The 17,901-nt window shown below is 43.8% G+C and overlaps 1 protein-coding gene across 2 annotated transcripts in view; it reads right to left on the reverse strand.

The window, feature by feature from the left end:
* Window positions 1-17,901, reverse strand: part of macrod2 (mono-ADP ribosylhydrolase 2) — a 1,144,633-nt gene that overhangs the window by 88,859 nt on the left and 1,037,873 nt on the right. For both annotated transcript variants that reach the window (XM_014207733.2, XM_014207725.2), the window contains exon 9: window positions 892-970. In XM_014207733.2, coding sequence (XP_014063208.1) covers window positions 892-970 — 79 coding nt within the window. The remainder of the gene's footprint in view (window positions 1-891; window positions 971-17,901) is intronic.

Raw genomic sequence — 17,901 nt, forward strand, 5'->3', positions numbered from 1 at the left:
CCAGCAAAGAGTTAGAGAGGGAAGGGGGATGGAGGGAGAAAAGGAGAGAAGGAGAGGGGAGGAGGGGAGGAGAGAAAGAGGGAGGGAGGAAAGTAAAGAAGGAGGAAGAAAGGCAACATGAGGGAAGAGGGAGGAAAAGAGCGAGGGAACAAAACAGTCTCCATGTGAGAGTCGAAGGAAGATGAAGGCCTGAAACTCTGTATTCCTTCTAGGGGACGAGGAGTTGGGAAGATGGAGTGAGAGAGAGTCAAACAGAGACACAGAGAGAGATTGTGAGCGAGATTCTGAACGAGAGAGAGAGACATGGGAGAGCCTGGGATTTTCAAGATGGGGAGGGAATAGGTGCCACATGGGAGACATTGCTAGCATGGTGAAGCAGGCTTGTCTACCCTTCAGCCCCCCATACACCCCTATAGCCCTTTAGCTCTAATCCTCCATGGTCCCCTAGCCATCAGAGATGGTGACTGGTTGCTCCTGGCTTCAGGGCTCAGAGACTGGAGAGGAGGGGTGTGTGTGTCCTTGTGTGTGGAGGGTTGGGTGGCAGGAGAGACTTGGAGCAGAAAATAACGTGCGTTTGTTTATCTATCGTCTCCGTGAGACTCGGTGAGACAGCTTTGCTTTGTTGTGGATGCTTCCTGGAACTCCCTGAGAGAGACATGCCCTTTTCAGCAGAGAACTGGCTGGCTGGCTGGGTGGTCCAACAGGATTGTTCTCTAGAGTTGCCCCTCAAAAACAAACACTACACAACTAATCCAAAGGCCTTCTCTCATTGTAAACTATCTGATGACACTAAAGTTAGACTTTATGTTGCTTTATAGCCCCAGGTAAACTCAGGAAGGACAGGGACACTACATTCCATGGCAGGCATAATGGAAACAGAACCAGACCTACCTTGGAAGACTTGAAGGATTTTTTCCTTGTAGATCCTGTAGTCCGCCTCCAGGAAGACACAGAAGATAACACGTTCGATCTGCACAGAAAGACAAAATAGAGAGAAAGAAAGAAAGAAAGAAAGAAAGAAAAAGAAAGAAAGAAAGAAAGAAAGAAAGAAAGAAAGAAAGAAAGAAAGAAAGAAAGAAAGAAGAAAGAAAGAAAGAAAGAAAGAAAGAAAGAAAGAAAGAAAGAAAGAAAGAAAGAAAGAAAGAAAGAAAGAAAGAAAGAAAGAAAGAAAGAAAGAAAAGAAAGAAAGAAAGAAAGAAAGAAAGAAAGAAAGAAAGAAAGAAAGAAAGAAAGAAAGAAAGAAAAAGAAAGAAATAATTCCATTATTCCACTGTTGCTATTAATTCCACATTCAACTCCAGACCCTCAGGACCAACAGATCCCACAAGAGCTACTAAAGGGACACAATCAACAACAATTCAGGAACCAATGATAACATTTTACACCAGGGAGCCACAATCAAACCATAAGCACAGTTCAGAATATCCTATTAGCCAATTAGCTGGCTCCCCAGTACAGACCACCAGCCTAGGTCCATGTTCCAAATGGCACCCTATTCCCTATGCAGCACACTACTTTTGACCAGGGCCCATAGGACTCCGGTTAAAAAGTAGTGCACTATATAGGGAGTAGGATGCCATTTGGGACATAACCCATGCCCCACTGGTGGCAGCAGTGGGGTCTACTACTGAGCAGACTTTTAGTAAATATTACACTATATTACACTACATTACATCAGATATTGGAGATAATATCTGAATGAGAGCATTTCCTTTGGTAGGATAAATTAAATATATCCCCAGCACCATAAAGTACAACTAAAAAGGTACTCATTCTCAAAGCATAGACAGAAACGTGCAGCTATAGGTATCCTTTGACCCAGTACTTTGCTCTTATGAACTACCTCAGGGTTTCCCCAACTCAGTCCTGAGGACCAGAAGCACACTTAGCTTTTAGCCCTAGCACTACACAGCTGATTCAAATAACCAACTCATTATACATCTTTGCTTATTTGAATCAGCTGTTTAGTGCTATGTCACCCTTGGGGTTCCCAGGACCGAGTTTGGGAAACCCTGCTACTAGCCTCTTACTACTATATCCTTGGTGCATACCCTCACGCTGCTTTTCCTGACACCATACAGGGTCAAATGTAGTGACTTTCAAATGTGTGTGAAAACAAAGAGATTCAGAACTCACTAACTACTAACTGTCATTTATTTTACACTATGAGTGCTGCTATTAAGTTGTGCTGCTAATTCCTAATCACTATAGTTATACCCATAACATGATGCAGCCATCGCCATGCTTGAAAATATAAAGAGTGGTACTCAGTAATGTGTTGTATTTGATTTGTCCCAAACATAACACTTTGTATTGAGGACAAAAAGTTTATTTATTTGCCAAAGTTTTTGCCGTTTTACTTAAGTGCCTTATTGCAAACAGGATGCATGTTTTGTAATATTTGTATTCTGTACAGGCTTCCTCCTTTTCACTCTGTCATTTAGGTTAGTATTGTGGAGTGACTACAATGTTGTTGATCCATCCTCAGGTTTCTCCTATCACAGCCATTAAACTCTGTCACAGTTTTAAAGTCACCATTGGCCTCATGGTGAAATCCCTGAGCGGTTTCCTTCCTCTCTGGTAACTGAGTTAGGAAGGACGCCTGTATCTTTGTAGAGACTGGGTGTATTGATACACCATTCAAAGTGTAATAATAACTGCACCATGCTAAAAATAATATTCAATGTCTGTTTATACATTTTTTACCTATCTACAAAAAGGTACCCTTCTTTGCAAGGCATTGGAAAACATCCCTGGTCTTTGTGGTTGAACCTGTGTTAGAAATTCACTGCTCGACTGAGGGACCTTTCAGATAATTGTGTGTGGGGTACAGAGATTAGGTAGTCATTCAAAAATCATGTTAAACACTATTATTGCACACAGAGTGAGTCCATGCAACTTATTATGTGACTTGTTAAACACATTTTCACTAATGATCTTATTTAGGCTTACCATAACAAAGATGTTTGACATTATGGGGTATTGTGTTTAGACCAGGGACACAAAATCTAAATGTAATTCATACATGCAGACTGTAACACAACAAAATGTGGAAAAAGTCAAGGGGTGTAAATACTTTCTGAAGGCACTCAACCACTCATCAACAATTCAAGATCCAAAATCACATTCTTTTTTTCAAACTGAAAAGATTGAAATATAAATCCCTGTCTTACAACGGTGAATACACTGAATACATATGACTGGAATAATGTCTGCTCTAATGCACAATCACATGAATACCTCTCCACCATCACTCTCCTATCTACCTTCCTATTGTACAATACAACACCCTCTCCACCATCACTCTCCTATCTACCTTCCTATTGTACAATACAACACCCTCTCCACCATCACTCTCCTTCCTATTGTACAATACAACACCCTCTCCACCATCACTCTCCTATCTACCTTCCTATTGTACAATACAACACCCTCTCCACCATCACTCTCCTTCCTATTGTACAGTACAACACCCTCTCCACCATCACTCTCCTATCTACCTTCCTATTGTACAATACAACACCCTCTCCACCATCACTCTCCTTCCTATTGTACAATACAACACCCTCTCCACCATCACTCTCCTTCCTATTGTACAATACAACACCCTCTCCACCATCACTCTCCTTCCTATTGTACAATACAACACCCTCTCCACCATCACTCTCCTTCCTATTGTACAATACAACACCCTCTCCATAAAGCAAGCAGGCATGAAATACAAAAACATGACATTATATTATATAATGAACTACTACGGTGTTCTGTAATGTTCCCTTTTAATACAGTAGTCTTAGTCTGTAATATGTACAGTATGTCATTTCCCTTGATTTCAGGAAGTATTATCTCAGCATGACACAGACAACCTCACAGAGAAGAGCTTTGTCACAAAATTCTCTGTCTGAAACAGAGTCGCTGTCTGTAAAAGAGTCGCTGTCTGAAACAGAGTCGCTGTCTGAAACAGGGTGTCTGTCGGGAACAGAGTGTCTGTCTGAAACAGAGTCGCTGTCTGAAACAGAGTCGCTGTCTGAAACAGAGTGTCTGTCTGGAACCGAGTCGCTGTCTGAAACAAAGTCGCTGTCTGGAACAGAGTCGCTATCTGAAACAGAGTGTCTGCCTGGAACAGAGTCGCTGTCTGAAACAGAGTGTCTGTCTGGAACAGAGTGTCTGTCTGGAACAGAGTGTCTGTCTGGAACAGAGTCGCTGTCTGAAACAGAGCCGCTGTCTGAAACAGAGTGTCTGTCTGGAACCGAGTCGCTGTCTGAAACAGATTGTCTGTCTGGAACAGAGTCGCTATCTGAAACAGAGTCGCTGTCTGGAACAGAGCCGCTGTCTGAAACAGAGTCGCTGTCTGAAACAGAGTCGCTGTCTGGAACAGAGTCGCTGTCTGGAACAGAGTCGCTGTCTGGAACAGAGTGTCTGTCTGGAACAGAGTGTCTGTCTGGAACAGAGTCGCTGTCTGAAACAGAGTCGCTGTCTGAAACAGAGTCGCTGTCTGGAACAGAGTCGCTGTCTGGAACAGAGTGTCTGTCTGGAACAGAGTGTCTGTCTGGAACAGAGTCGCTGTCTGAAACAGAGTCGCTGTCTGAAACAGAGTCGCTGTCTGGAACAGAGTGTCTGTCTGGAACAGAGTGTCTGTCTGGAACAGAGTCGCTGTCTGAAACAGAGTCGCTGTCTGACTCAGAGTGTCTGTCTGGAACAGAGTGTCTGTCTGGAACAGAGTCGCTGTCTGAAACAGAGTCGCTGTCTGAAACAGAGTGTCTGTCTGGAACAGAGTGTCTGAAACAGAGTGTCTGTCTGGAACAGAGTCGCTGTCTGGAACAGAGTCGCTGTCTGGAACAGAGTGTCTGTCTGGAACAGAGTGTCTGTCTGGAACAGAGTCGCTGTCTGAAACAGAGTCGCTGTCTGAAACAGAGTCGCTGTCTGAAACAGAGTCGCTGTCTGGAACAGAGTGTCTGTCTGGAACAGAGTGTCTGTCTGGAACAGAGTCGCTGTCTGAAACAGAGTCGCTGTCTGACTCAGAGTGTCTGTCTGGAACAGAGTGTCTGTCTGGAACAGAGTCGCTGTCTGAAACAGAGTCGCTGTCTGAAACAGAGTGTCTGTCTGGAACAGAGTGTCTGAAACAGAGTGTCTGTCTGGAACAGAGTCGCTATCTGAAACAGAGTCGCTGTCTGGAACAGAGTCGCTGTCTGAAACAGAGTCGCCAGGTCTGGACCCTCATGTTTCACCTGTCTTTGTGCTTGTCTCCACCCCCTCCTCATTATCCCCAGTGTATTTATACCTGTGTTCTCTGTTTGTCTGTTGCTAGTTCGTCTTGTATCGTCAGGTCTACTAGTGTGTTTTCCCGTCTCCCTGCTTTCTCAAGTTCTGTTTCCTAGTTTTGCAGATTCTGACCATTCTGCCTGTCCTGACCCCGAGCCTGCCTGCCGTTCTGTACCTGCCTGACTCTGACCCGTTTACGAACCTCTGCCTGTCCTGACCCCGAGCCTGCCTGCCGTTCTGTACCTGCCTGACTCTGACCCGTTTACGAACCTCTGCCTGTCCTGACCCCGAGCCTGCCTGCCGTTCTGTACCTGCCTGTCCTGACCCCGAGCCTGCCTGCCGTTCTGTACCTGCCTGACTCTGACCCGTTTATGAACCTTTGCCTGTCCTGACCCCGAGCCTGCCTGCTGTTCTGTACCTGCCTGACTGACCTGTTTACGAACCTCTGCCTGTCCTGACCCCGAGCCTGCCTGCCGTTCTGTACCTGCCTGTCCTGACCCCGAGCCTGCCTGCCGTTCTGTACCTGCCTGACTCTGACCCGTTTATGAACCTTTGCCTGTCCTGACCCCGAGCCTGCCTGCTGTTCTGTACCTGCCTGACTGACCTGTTTACGAACCTCTGCCTGTCCTGACCCCGAGCCTGCCTGCCATTCTGTACCTGCCTGTCCTGACCCCGAGCCTGCTTGCCGTTCTGTACCTGCCTGACTCTGACCTGTTTACGAACCTCTGCCTGTCCTGACCCCAAGCCTGCCTGCCATTCTGTACCTGCCTGTCCTGACCCCGAGCCTGCCTGCCGTTCTGTACCTGCCTGTCCTGACCCCGAGCCTGCCTGCCGTTCTGTCCTGACCCCGAGCCTGCCTGGCTTTTCTCTCTCTCTCTCTCTCTCTCTCTCTCTCTCTCTCTCTCTCTCTCTCTCTCTCTCTCTCTGTCTTACCCCCTCAACCTCTCACCCTCGGGAAGAAGATGAAAGAAAGGTTTCATACTCCGTTGAAGTCTAGTCTGTCTGACTAACAGATTGTGGGCAATGTGACAATACGGTCAGATAGTGCTACATACTGAAATGTCATAAGCATCCCACAGGAGCTGTAGCTGAGATCAACTTTTAGAAGTAAGTAAGTGTGTGTGTGTGTGTGTGTGTGTGTGTGTGTGTGTGTGTGTGTGTGTGTGTGTGTGTGTGTGTGTGTGTGTGTGTGTGTGTGTGTGTGTGTGTGTGTGTGTGTGTGTGTGTGTGTGTGTGTGTGTGTGTGTGTGAGAAAGTGAGTGAGTGTCTGCTACAGGACAGCAGCACCCAAGGAAATCCCATTCTAAAACGGACTGTCCAGTGAAACAGGAGGAGTCATACATTCAGCCCTTGATGCCTTGATGAACACACACACACACACTCACAAACACACACAAACACCATTGTAAACACAACCCATATTTATGTCTATGTATTTTCCCTTTTGTACTTTAACTATTTCCACATAATATGACATTTGTAATGTCTTTATTCTTTTGGAGAGAGAGGGAGAGAGACAGACAGACAGACAGACAGACAGACAGACAGACAGACAGACAGACAGACAGACAGACAGACAGACAGACAGACAGACAGACAGACAGACAGACAGACAGACAGACAGACAGACAGACAGACAGACAGACAGACAGAGAGAGAGAGACAGAGAGAGAGAGAGACAGAGAGAGAGAGAGAGAGAGAGAGAGAGAGAGAAAGAGAGAGAGAGAGACTTCCAAAAAGCTTTTGATTATATTTGGCATACAGGACTGTTCTACAAAGTTATTGAAAGTGGTGTAGGGGGTAAAACATATGACATAATTAAATCAATGTATACTGGCAATACGTGCAGCATTAAAATTGGCAAGAAAAGAACAGAATTTTTTAACCAGGGGCGGGGCCTTCACCAGGGTTGCAATCTGAGCCCTGCACTCTTCAATATTTACATCAACGAATTGGCCACTATTCTCGAAAAATCCTAGTCTCCACAATTCAGAGGGTAAATGCCTACTCTTCACAGATCACCTATGCCTGCTGTCACCCACAGCACATGGCCTACAGCAGAGCCTGGACCTGCTAGAGCAGTACTGCCAGACCTGGGCCCTGGCAGTAAACCCCAAAAAGACTAAAATAATGATTTTTCCAGAGAAGATCCAGATATCAGGGAATTAGACCAAAGTTCTCAATTGGTACAAAATATATAGAGTACTGCACACACTACAATTCCTTAGGTTAAAAATAAGCTCAACTGGACACCTTAATGAGGCAGTGAATGAACTGAGAGAGAAAGCATGCAGGGCATTCTACGCCATTAATTAAACAAATTCAAATTGAAATACCTATTCAAATTTGGCTAAAACTAATTGAATGTGTCATTGAACCAATTGCACTTTATGCCAGCGAGTTGTGGGGTCCTCTTGCAAAACAAGATTTCACCAAATGGGACAATACCCCATTGAAACCCTGCATGCAGAGTTCTGTAAGATTATCCTACATGTCCAGAGGAAAACTACAAACAATGCATGCAGGGCAGAATTAGGCCAATATCCACTAATAATAAAAACTTGAAAAAGAGCAATTCAGTTTTGGAAACATCTAAAATACAGTGACCCCCTCTCATATCATTACCAAGCCCTGCAATGCCAAGAGCTGAGCAAAGAAAAGAGTCCCCTCATCCAGCTGGTCCTGAGTTCACAAATCTGTTCTACTAACACACTGAAGCCTCAGGACCAGAACATCCAATCAATCAGAATAAACCAAATTACAACACAGTCAAAACAAAACTACATTGCTTATTGGGAAACACAAGCACAAGCACAAAGCAAAATGCAGTGCTATCTGGCCCTAAATCGACAGTACACCGTTGCTAACTATTTGACCATGCTTACTGATCAAAACCTTAGAAAAACCTTGACAAAGTACAGGCTCAGTGAGCACAGCCAAAGCCATTGAGAAGGGTAGACACAGGAAAACCTGGCTCCCTGTAGAGGAAAGGCTGTGCAAACACTGCACAACAGCAGAACCTGAGACAGAGCTGCATTTCCTGACAAAATGTCAAGAATATAAAACAATTAGAGAGTGTCATTTCCCCAAATTTGAAACCCCTATTCAAGGTTTCAAAGACCTCTCTGATGAGAGTAGGCTACCCGTCCTGTTGGGGGAGGACGCAGAGAGCTGTGGTTGGCAGCACACTACATTGCTGCCTGCCATAAGATGAGGGACAGTGTCTGACAGACCAATCAACCTGCGCATGTCCTCTACTGTATGCTTATTGTTATTGTTCAATGTATGGTTATTTTGACCCTTGGTAATTGTTGTTACTGTTGTCCTGTTGACAATTTTGATGTTAATATTGTAAATATCCAAAGTAAGCTTTGACAATAAGTACATTGGTATGTCATGCCAATAAAGCAAATTGAATTGAATTGAAAAATTGAATTAAGAGAGACAGGAGAGAGAGAGAGAGAGAGAGAGAGAGAGAGAGAGAGAGTGAGAGACAGAGAGAGAGAGTGAGAGGCAGAGAGAGAGAGAGAGAGAGAGAGACAGAGAGAGAGAGAGAGACAGAGAGAGAGAGAGAGAGAGTGAGAGGCAGAGAGAGAGAGAGAGAGAGAAAGAGAGGGAGAGAGAGAGCGAGAGAGAGAGAGAGAGAGAGAGAGAGAGAGAGAGAGAGAGAGAGAGAGAGAGAGAAAGAGAGAGAGTGAAAGAGAGAGAGAGAGAGGTGTTGGTGTCTTAGGTCACTCATGGCTCACACACATACAAATATAAGACCTGGACCTGTGGGAGAGAAAGAGTGAGCAAATGCTTTCTTTCTTTCCATCCCCCCTCCCTCTCTCTCCCTCTCTCTCCAGAGATGAGTCTACAGTATGTCCTGCATGTGTCCAAATCAGAAAAGGCACACAGGTCAGAGAATGCCACTGAGAGTTTAACCATGTCTAAACTGCCATTATAGCTAAATAGTAAATGGATGTTCTCTATGAAAAGAAAACGTGAAATTCAACTCAGCAGACTTCAACAGACCTTCAATTTTTCTCTTTTATGGAAAAGTAATTTCACCCTTACTTTGAAACCTTTGCAGTAAAAAGACATGGGATGCGTCCCAAATGGCACCCTATTCCCTACGTAGTACACTACTTCCAATTGAGCTTTGGTCAAAAGTATTGCACTATATTGAGAACAGGGTGCTATTTGGGACACAGACATTGATTTTCACCAGACCCCTGGCAGAGGATGGATGGACTCACAGACATGGCTCACGGACAACTGTGGTTATGCGTCGTTTAAAAAACGAAATGGACCAAGTTCCGTTTACAGTATATGATATATTATAGTTAAACAGTTATAACTATCTTTTCTCTGAATCCCATGTCTCCTCTCCCTCAATGATTACTTATACTTTCTGCCAAAATCCCCAAAAGTCTAAAAGGTCTTGACCAGCCGGTTAACTCTCCACACAGACTGACTCTCATCCTATGATGGTCATCCATTGCTTTGAAGATCCACCCCGAGTCATATAGTTCTAGATGTGTCTGTCTCTACCAAGCAGAAATACAGGGTGTACACTTATTATTCAGCAGCACCCCACAACCCCTCCCATCTGCAACCTGGGAGCCAATCATCTCTCACTCCCCCTTTGGCAACGGTCCGGCAACGGTCGTCCAATCACTGATGAGTAATGAGCAGTCTGGCGACCATGCAGTGATCCAAGCTATCTAATTAGTCTGCCATTAACTTTCCCAACCTCCGCTTCCGCTGGATGTGTGTGTGTGTGTGTGTGTGTGTGTGTGTGTGTGTGTGTGTGTGTGTGTGTGTGTGTGTGTGTGTGTGTGTGTGTGTGTGTGTGTGTGTGTGCTTCAGCAGGTCACAACACCCAACACACACTGGGGTGAGTCAGAACAGAATCCGGGGGCTGTTTACCACAGTTAAGTCAGAGTCACCCCAGTAGGCCCACTAGTCCATGAGCCAGACCTAACATTTGTGAAATTTGGCCCTCTGGCCCAAGGACTAGTACTGGTCATCAAATATACCATCTGTCAATTAGTTTTAAAGGTGCACTATGCAGAAATTATTTCCTGGTTGCTAAAATAGTAGTTTGCCTAATTTCACATTATGTGACTAAACAAGAAAGTATAGTGAATCATTGTACCATCTAAACCGCTGTGAAACATATATACATTTTTGGGCATTGGTATTTTACCCCCTTTTGCGATCTCATCGCTGCAACTCCTCAACGGGCTCGGGAGAGGCAAAGCCAGACACACCAATGTGTCAGAGGAAACACTGTTCAACTGACTACCAGGGTCCGCCTGGAGGTGCCCGGCCCACCACAAGGAGTCACTAGAGCACGATGACCCAAGTAAAGCCCTCTCTGCCAAACCCGGACGACGCTGGGCCCTATTGGACTCCCGATCACGGCCGGTCGTGTTACAGCCGATAAAACCCGGGTCTGTAGTGATGCCACTAGCACTGCGATGCAATGCCTTAGAAAGCTGCGCCACTCGGGAGGCCATGAAATATGAGCAAAAATATTGTATTTTCAGCTGTTCGAAGCTGGTGTACAAAATCGGAAGTAATAGACCGGGAAGCACAGAAATAGCGAACATAGAAAAGATCTACCGCTTCTTCGACTTGCTTTCAATGAGAATGACAGATCTATAACACACATTTCTGTGTGAATTTGGTTGGATCGCCCAAAAAGTTACTTATTGCAACTTTAAAGAACATCAGTATTTATTTTTCTTTTAAGTAATATAAGCTTATGTACAGTATATTTCCATTTAGCTTAAGAAAATCCCTGGAGGTTGAAGATACTGTATCAACATCATCCATAGGCTATGTGTATTCAATACAGTTTTGTTTAGAGATAAACAAATTTGAGGGCGAGAAGTACAAGTGTGCTATTGTCCGTTCATGTGTCGCCAAGTGCGCACACATAAAATGCAAATTAATTACTTAAAAATCATACAATGTGATTTTCTGGATTTTTGTTTTAGATTCCGACTCTCACAGTTGAAGTGTACCTATGATAAAAATTACAGACCTCTAAATGCTTTGTAAGTAGGAAAACCTGCAAAATCGGCAGTGTATCAAATACTTGTTCTCCCCACTGTATGTGTAGGCCATCTATCTGATGCTGTTCGGTTCAAAAGAGTATGACATTTTTGCCACCGTAGCATTGAGTGCAAGGGAAGCCAGCAAGCATTTGGGCTCACTTGATTAAAAAAAGTAGAAAATAATAGCCAATCAGCATTGAGCTAAACTGAGTGCGCTCAACTATGAATGGCCCTGGAGCACCAAAAAAAGTGTCAAAGGAAGCCAGTTTTGATTTGCTGTCACTCCTATCAAATCGCATGTCATTGACAGAAACAACTTGAATTGTTGCATCTCGTTGTGTTGTTGTCCTCCGGTGGTTAGCTAGCTAGCTAAAATTGTCCCTTTCCTAAATTATCCATGGATGGAGATAGGGATTTGGACATGTGGTTTTACTTAATTCTCCAAACTGGCCAATGATAATATTTCAGATTCTGATCTAACCATAAATGTATACATTGTGCCCCTGACCTGAGAGGATGGAAGTTCAATATGTAGCTAGATGTAGTAGGATAATGTTAACTAGCTAGTGTTGCCCATGAAAGGAAGTTAGGCTAGCGAGGAAGCATTTTAGCCAGGTAGCCTAGGACAACAAAACATAAAATAGTGTACTGTATGACAGAGTGATAGACCGTTTCATCAACATGAAAGAGAGGAGGATGGCATTGGCATGAGTCAACATTTTTTTTCTACTTGCGTAAACGTGCACGCACATACACACACACACACACAGAAATCAGAACCATGGACAGCCACATCATATTTAGCTTACGTTGATTGGACTAGATTGTTTTTGGTATCTTTTAGTTGTCACTGTATTAGACTAAGCCGAGGGGATTTGATGATGTTGAAATGTTGAAGTTAAATGGTGCTGGAATAGTGGAGGCAGCTCCTATTTTCTTGCAACTTGCAGTAACTCTCTGTGGTTCTAAAATCAATAGCTGTTTAGTAGTCCGAAAATGTCGGAAACAGTAACTTACTTGACCATGCTGTAGGTCATGTAACTGTTTGTTGCATGCAATATGCTTTGTGTACTTCACCAGACAGATGTTGCTCTCCAGTTTTGTGATGAAACAAAGGTGTGGTTGAATTTATTCTTATTGTCTCGTCCTTTAGGCCTATATATCACAGTGGCGAGGAATAGGAACTAACAGGTTATAGAGCAAACAACGCAATTATCACAATACATACGTTGTAATATGCCATTTTTTTCTGACATCCCCAGTGATTTTACCCACGCACTGTTACTGAGGACATATCAACGTTGTGTACAGCAGCATGCAGGCAGACTTGTCTCAGGACCTGTGTGCGGGGCCCGTATGCTCTAGTTGTGAGGGCTCAGGTGTGTGTAATTACGGCCTGTAATAAGGCTTGGATATGGTCCACCCACCTACCCATGGGTCTCCTCTCTCTTCTCCTGCCTGCTTTGTTTTATGGCTATCCATCCCTGTATTATTCCACCAATCTCCCGTATACAATACAAAGAACGGTACTGTTTTCGCTGAATCTTTATTAATGTGTATACTGTCTTAACATGTCATATACGGTAGCCTATTGCATATACGATATACAGTAATTCATTCAAATGATTTGAATGGATCAATTCCTATTGCAATTGCATTCCATGTGTGTAATTACGTTAGGGGCTCTTAGTACCCCCTGGGCCATCTAGGGAGCCCTATTCCTGGGCTAAGTACAGATGGTGGATCTTAATTTGAGCCAGTTTGTTTCAGCAGGAAAATAATCCTACAGCAACAGGAAATGTGAATTATTACTGTATGTGGATTATAATTCATGGATATTTTTTATAGGGGTTGATACATTTTTATGTTATTGCAAATCAAGCCTGGAATTGTAAAGAGGAAATTACAAACTTTGGAAGCATTTTTAAACCTTGAATAGACGACAAGTTTCCATTTCCTGCTGGGCAGGAACATTTTCATCAACAAAAGAGTAATCAAATGAATATCCTACATCTGTAGGCAGTCATCTCCCCTCTCCCTTTCCAGCTTGAGATATCATGTTGCTAGGTCAACCGGTCCCTAGTATTGTTTGTGACTGCATCAAGAAGGAAAAGCAAGTAGCAAGTACACATGCCAAATAGCTGGCACATCTGACACACACACATCTGACACACGCACGCACGCACGCACGCACGCACGCACGCACGCACGCACGCACGCACGCACGCACGCACACACACACACACACACACACACACACACACACACACACACACACACACACACACACACACACGTCTGACTCTAGCTGGCACGGCTGGCATCGGCCCCAATTTAATTATGGGCATGGGTGCCCAGGCATGACAGCTCATCTGTTAGCCAGGCAGGAGAACACACACACCGAAACTGACACCAGCACACACACACACACTCTGCACGGGGCACCTGGTATGCGATATGGGTCTAAGATACAGAAGACAAATTAAAAACAGTGTGAAGAATTCACAAGCATGGCAAAAAAAAAATACAAGAGTGTAAACAGGAACTTTAGAAACTTTTCCAGTGTTGCTGGTTGTTTTTGGTGACGCTTTATGGGTTCGTTGCAAGGTGGGTCTGCAGTGGATTCAGAGAGACAGAGAGTGTGTCTGTGTGTGTCTGTGCAGGCAGTTGAGAGAGATTGTTTCCACATCTCATTCCCAGTGCAAATGACTGTGAGACGGCGTAGGTAGTCAGGTTGAACTTTGGCATGACTATTTTAATTAATTCCAGTAATATTCAGAGCTCATTTAGAAGTGGCTTTGAATGAATTAGAGGATAGGATTCCACTGGTGATAATGATGTAACAGTTTCATTGAGACAGCTTACCAGCAGCTCTATCATTATTATCATATTTGTTTGAGATGATTACTAACTAAAGGCCCTGCCTTCTCCACTTCTTCTACCAGGGATGAGCAGGCAGACAGCTTCCAGTAAGTAGAAGGCTTGACAGACAGTCAGTCAGTCCGTCAGTCCATCCGTCAGCCAGTCAATAATGAAGTCAGTCCGTCAGCCAAACAGCCAGTTAGTCAGACAGTCAGTGAGCCAGCTAGTCAGCCTGCCAGAGATCCAGTCAGCCAGCCAGTCAGTCAGACTAGAGGTGAAGTGGTGGTCAGCGGTGGTATGCTCCTTGCGTTTGACATTGATCGACCCAGTCAGTCTGGCAGGAGCCGCTGCTAGTGTGTGCATGTGTGCATGCGTGTGTGTGGGTCGCCCTCTGCTCCTCCTGCGGCTGTGCTGAGCAACCATCACATTATCATTTCAAAGAAGATGCCCAGAGAAGGTTAGCCCTTTGAACAAAATGCCCGGGCTCATACATCAAAGGAAGACATTGTGCTTTTAGAACACTATGATAGATGCCACTAAGCTCAGGAGAGAGGACAGAGAAAGTGCTGATGTCTGAAGTCTTGCACTTTTCAAAGCAATACCTTTCTGTTGTACTTTGGCTCCTTCTCAAGGGTCTAAAAACAGTGTACTTGTCTCTTTCTCTGTCCTCTCATTTCCTCATTTCTACTGATTGGACTTAATAGGTGAAAACAATATGGAGGAAGTTGGCCCATCATTATGCTGGCTTTTAACCTGGTCAGTTTTTTCAGATCAGTGAAGGATATGAAGGAGAGGAAATGAGGAAAGGAGAGGACAGGGAAAGAGTCTATTTCACAGTGAGAAGGAGTGATAGAAGAAAAAGTAAATGGAGGAGAGCGAAACAAACAACTGCTCTAACGAGAAGACCACTGGTGGTAAATACTAATCTAAGTTCTTCTGGATGGCTGCTCAGCTCACTGTTACTACATAAACATGATAACAAACTAAAGGGTCTGTGTGTGTGTCGCCTGGTTCATTCCTCATAGTAAAACATTAAACTGGATTATTTCATCAGCATATAACTGTACACACACACACACACACACACACACACACACACACACACACACACACACACACACACACACACACACACACACACACACACACACACTAAAACACTGTATTAAGAAGATTATATACTGTAGCTGCACTGCCGGATTCACAATGCATAAAATATGACAAATCAGCAATCTATATGTTAATAATGTAAACATTGTAATGTATAATGTGCCTCAGTCTTTTCCCGTACGCTAAATGCTGAACAAATTGTTTCCAGTTATCCCCATTCCACCAAGTAAGCCAATGTAGACAAAACTGGAGTACAGCTCACTTCAGGCATCAAATGTTTTAGCAGCGCTTTCAGAAATGGTTCTTCCAAATAGAAACAGACAGTATTTGACTTGCTCAGGCTTTGAGCGATCCCTGCTTGCTCCCGTCAAGAGGCAGCCAAAGAACTGTAAGATTTGATTTATAAAATAGCTAGTGACATGAATATACAGCCATGAAACACTCACAAAAGCAAAGAGTCTAAAGTAAAGCCAGCCCTAACACAATGTCTGCATCCCAAATAGCAGTCTATGGGCCCTAGTCAAAAGTAGTGCACTATAAAGGGAATTGGATGCAGTTAGGGACACTATACTTCATCTCTACTTCTTTCTGTTTAGTATTACAGAAGGGAAAGTGATGACTTCTTTGTGGTTGTATAACTTCATAAATGAATCTAACTAGTAGAGGAATGAATAGAAACGTAGTTAAATGCCAACACCAACAGCCTGCTGACAACAGCCAGGTTATAGACAGTTACATTTAGTTGTACGATCTATAAGGGTAGCAAGATGTCAATAGTGTCCCAGAGGAGGAGGTCAACATGTGTGTGTGTGTGTGTGTGTGTGTGTGTGTGTGTGTGTGTGTGTGTGTGTGTGTGTGTGACTGCTAAACATCTCAACAACTCATTAGGACTGATTAAAATAATGCCGATAACATTTCAGATACAACCAAAACTAATCAGCGTTTTAGAGAGCTACGGTGTCCTAGGAGGACGTACACCCAGTGAATTGAACTCTGCTACAACATTACCATCATATACCATCACAAGTGACAGATATGTACAGATAGCTCCAGCACGCCATGTGTGTATGTGAAGGTGTTAAGGGGATTGCTCTTGGTTTTTCCAATATGCAATCTACTTATCCGTAAACTGTCTGTTCTGAAGTCCAGTGGCAAGACTTAACGATTTATTCTCAATATCTACTAAAGGAGCTCTCTCTTTAGACCTTGGAGGATATGATTATATGCACAACACATGATTACGTGCACCTCTGATAGGAAGAATGTGTTATTTCTATATTGGTTGGTTCACTCGTACTTCAATTTTTTCGCTACTTGATATGTCATCAATATGGTCAATACATGAACTGCTATCAATTATTCAAATCTGGATGTGGTTCACTGTTTGAAGACAATCTGAAGGAACCTCCTAAACACACTGAGGGGTTAATCAGTCCCGTTACAACACACAGCACGTGTTGCAGGACAGAGAGCGACAGACACAGAGAGAGAGAGAGAGAGTCTCTACATGGATATATATATATATATTTTGGTTCCCTCTAATTTGAATATTGAATATATTGAATATTGAATATCAATATATGAAGACCAATCTGAAAGGACAGTAACAGCCTAACACAATGTAGTGCCCATTTAAACAGGGCGAGACTTTCATTGAGTCTCTCTCTCTCTCTGGTTAACCCAAGTCTTGAGGCTATTTCCCTCTGCTTGATTCATCTCCATCTTGTAATCATTCTCAAGTTCATCACCTTGTGGTGAGACGGAGTTTCATGGATGACTGGTGTCTGTCACCTTTGCCCTTCTTTCTATCCCCTTATTGACCACCAATAGACTGGAATTAAATGTCAAGTTGAAAGATTAGTGTTGGTATGAGCCTCGCTCAACCGCTCTCCTCTCTTTCTGTGTCTCTCTCTGTCTGTCTAACTGTCTGTCTCTCTGTCTGTCTAACTGTCTGTCTGTCTGTCTGTCTCTCTTTCTGTCTGTCTGTCTCTCTCTCTATGTCTATATCTGTCTTTATCTCACTCTGTCTTTATGTATATGTCTCTCTCTCTCTCTCTCTCTCTCTCTCTCTCTCACCCTGTCTCTAAGTCTCTGTCTGTCTGTCTGTCTGTCTGTCTGTCTGTCTGTCTGTCTGTCTGTCTGTCTGTCTGTCTGTCTGTCTGTCTGTCTGTCTGTCTGTCTGTCTGTCTGTCTGTCTGTCTGTCTGTCTGTCTTTCTCTCTCTCCTTCTTTCTCTCACTCTGTCTTTATGTCTATGTCTCGCTCTCTGTCTTTCTCTTTCTTTCCCTCCTCTCTCTCTCTCTCTCTCTCTCTCTCTCTCTCTCTCTCTCTCTCTCACCCTGTCTCTAAGTCTCTGTCTTTCTCTCTCTCTTTCTTTCTTTCTTTCTTTCTTTCTTTCTTTCTTTCTTTCTTTCTTTCTTTCTTTCTTTCTTTCTTTCTTTCTTTCTTTCTTTCTTTCTTTCTTTCTTTCTCTGTCTCTCTCTCACCCTGTCTCGAAGTCTCTGTCTGTCTCTCTCTCTGTCTCTGTAACGCCCTGGCCATAGAGAGAGTTTTTTGTTCTCTATTTTTGGTTAGGCCAGGGTGTGACATGGGTGGGCGTTCTAGGTTTCTTTTTCTATGTT

This window comes from Salmo salar, chromosome ssa01 (assembly GCF_905237065.1).
Source record: "Salmo salar chromosome ssa01, Ssal_v3.1, whole genome shotgun sequence".
In the NCBI taxonomy this organism is placed as follows: domain Eukaryota; kingdom Metazoa; phylum Chordata; class Actinopteri; order Salmoniformes; family Salmonidae; genus Salmo; species Salmo salar.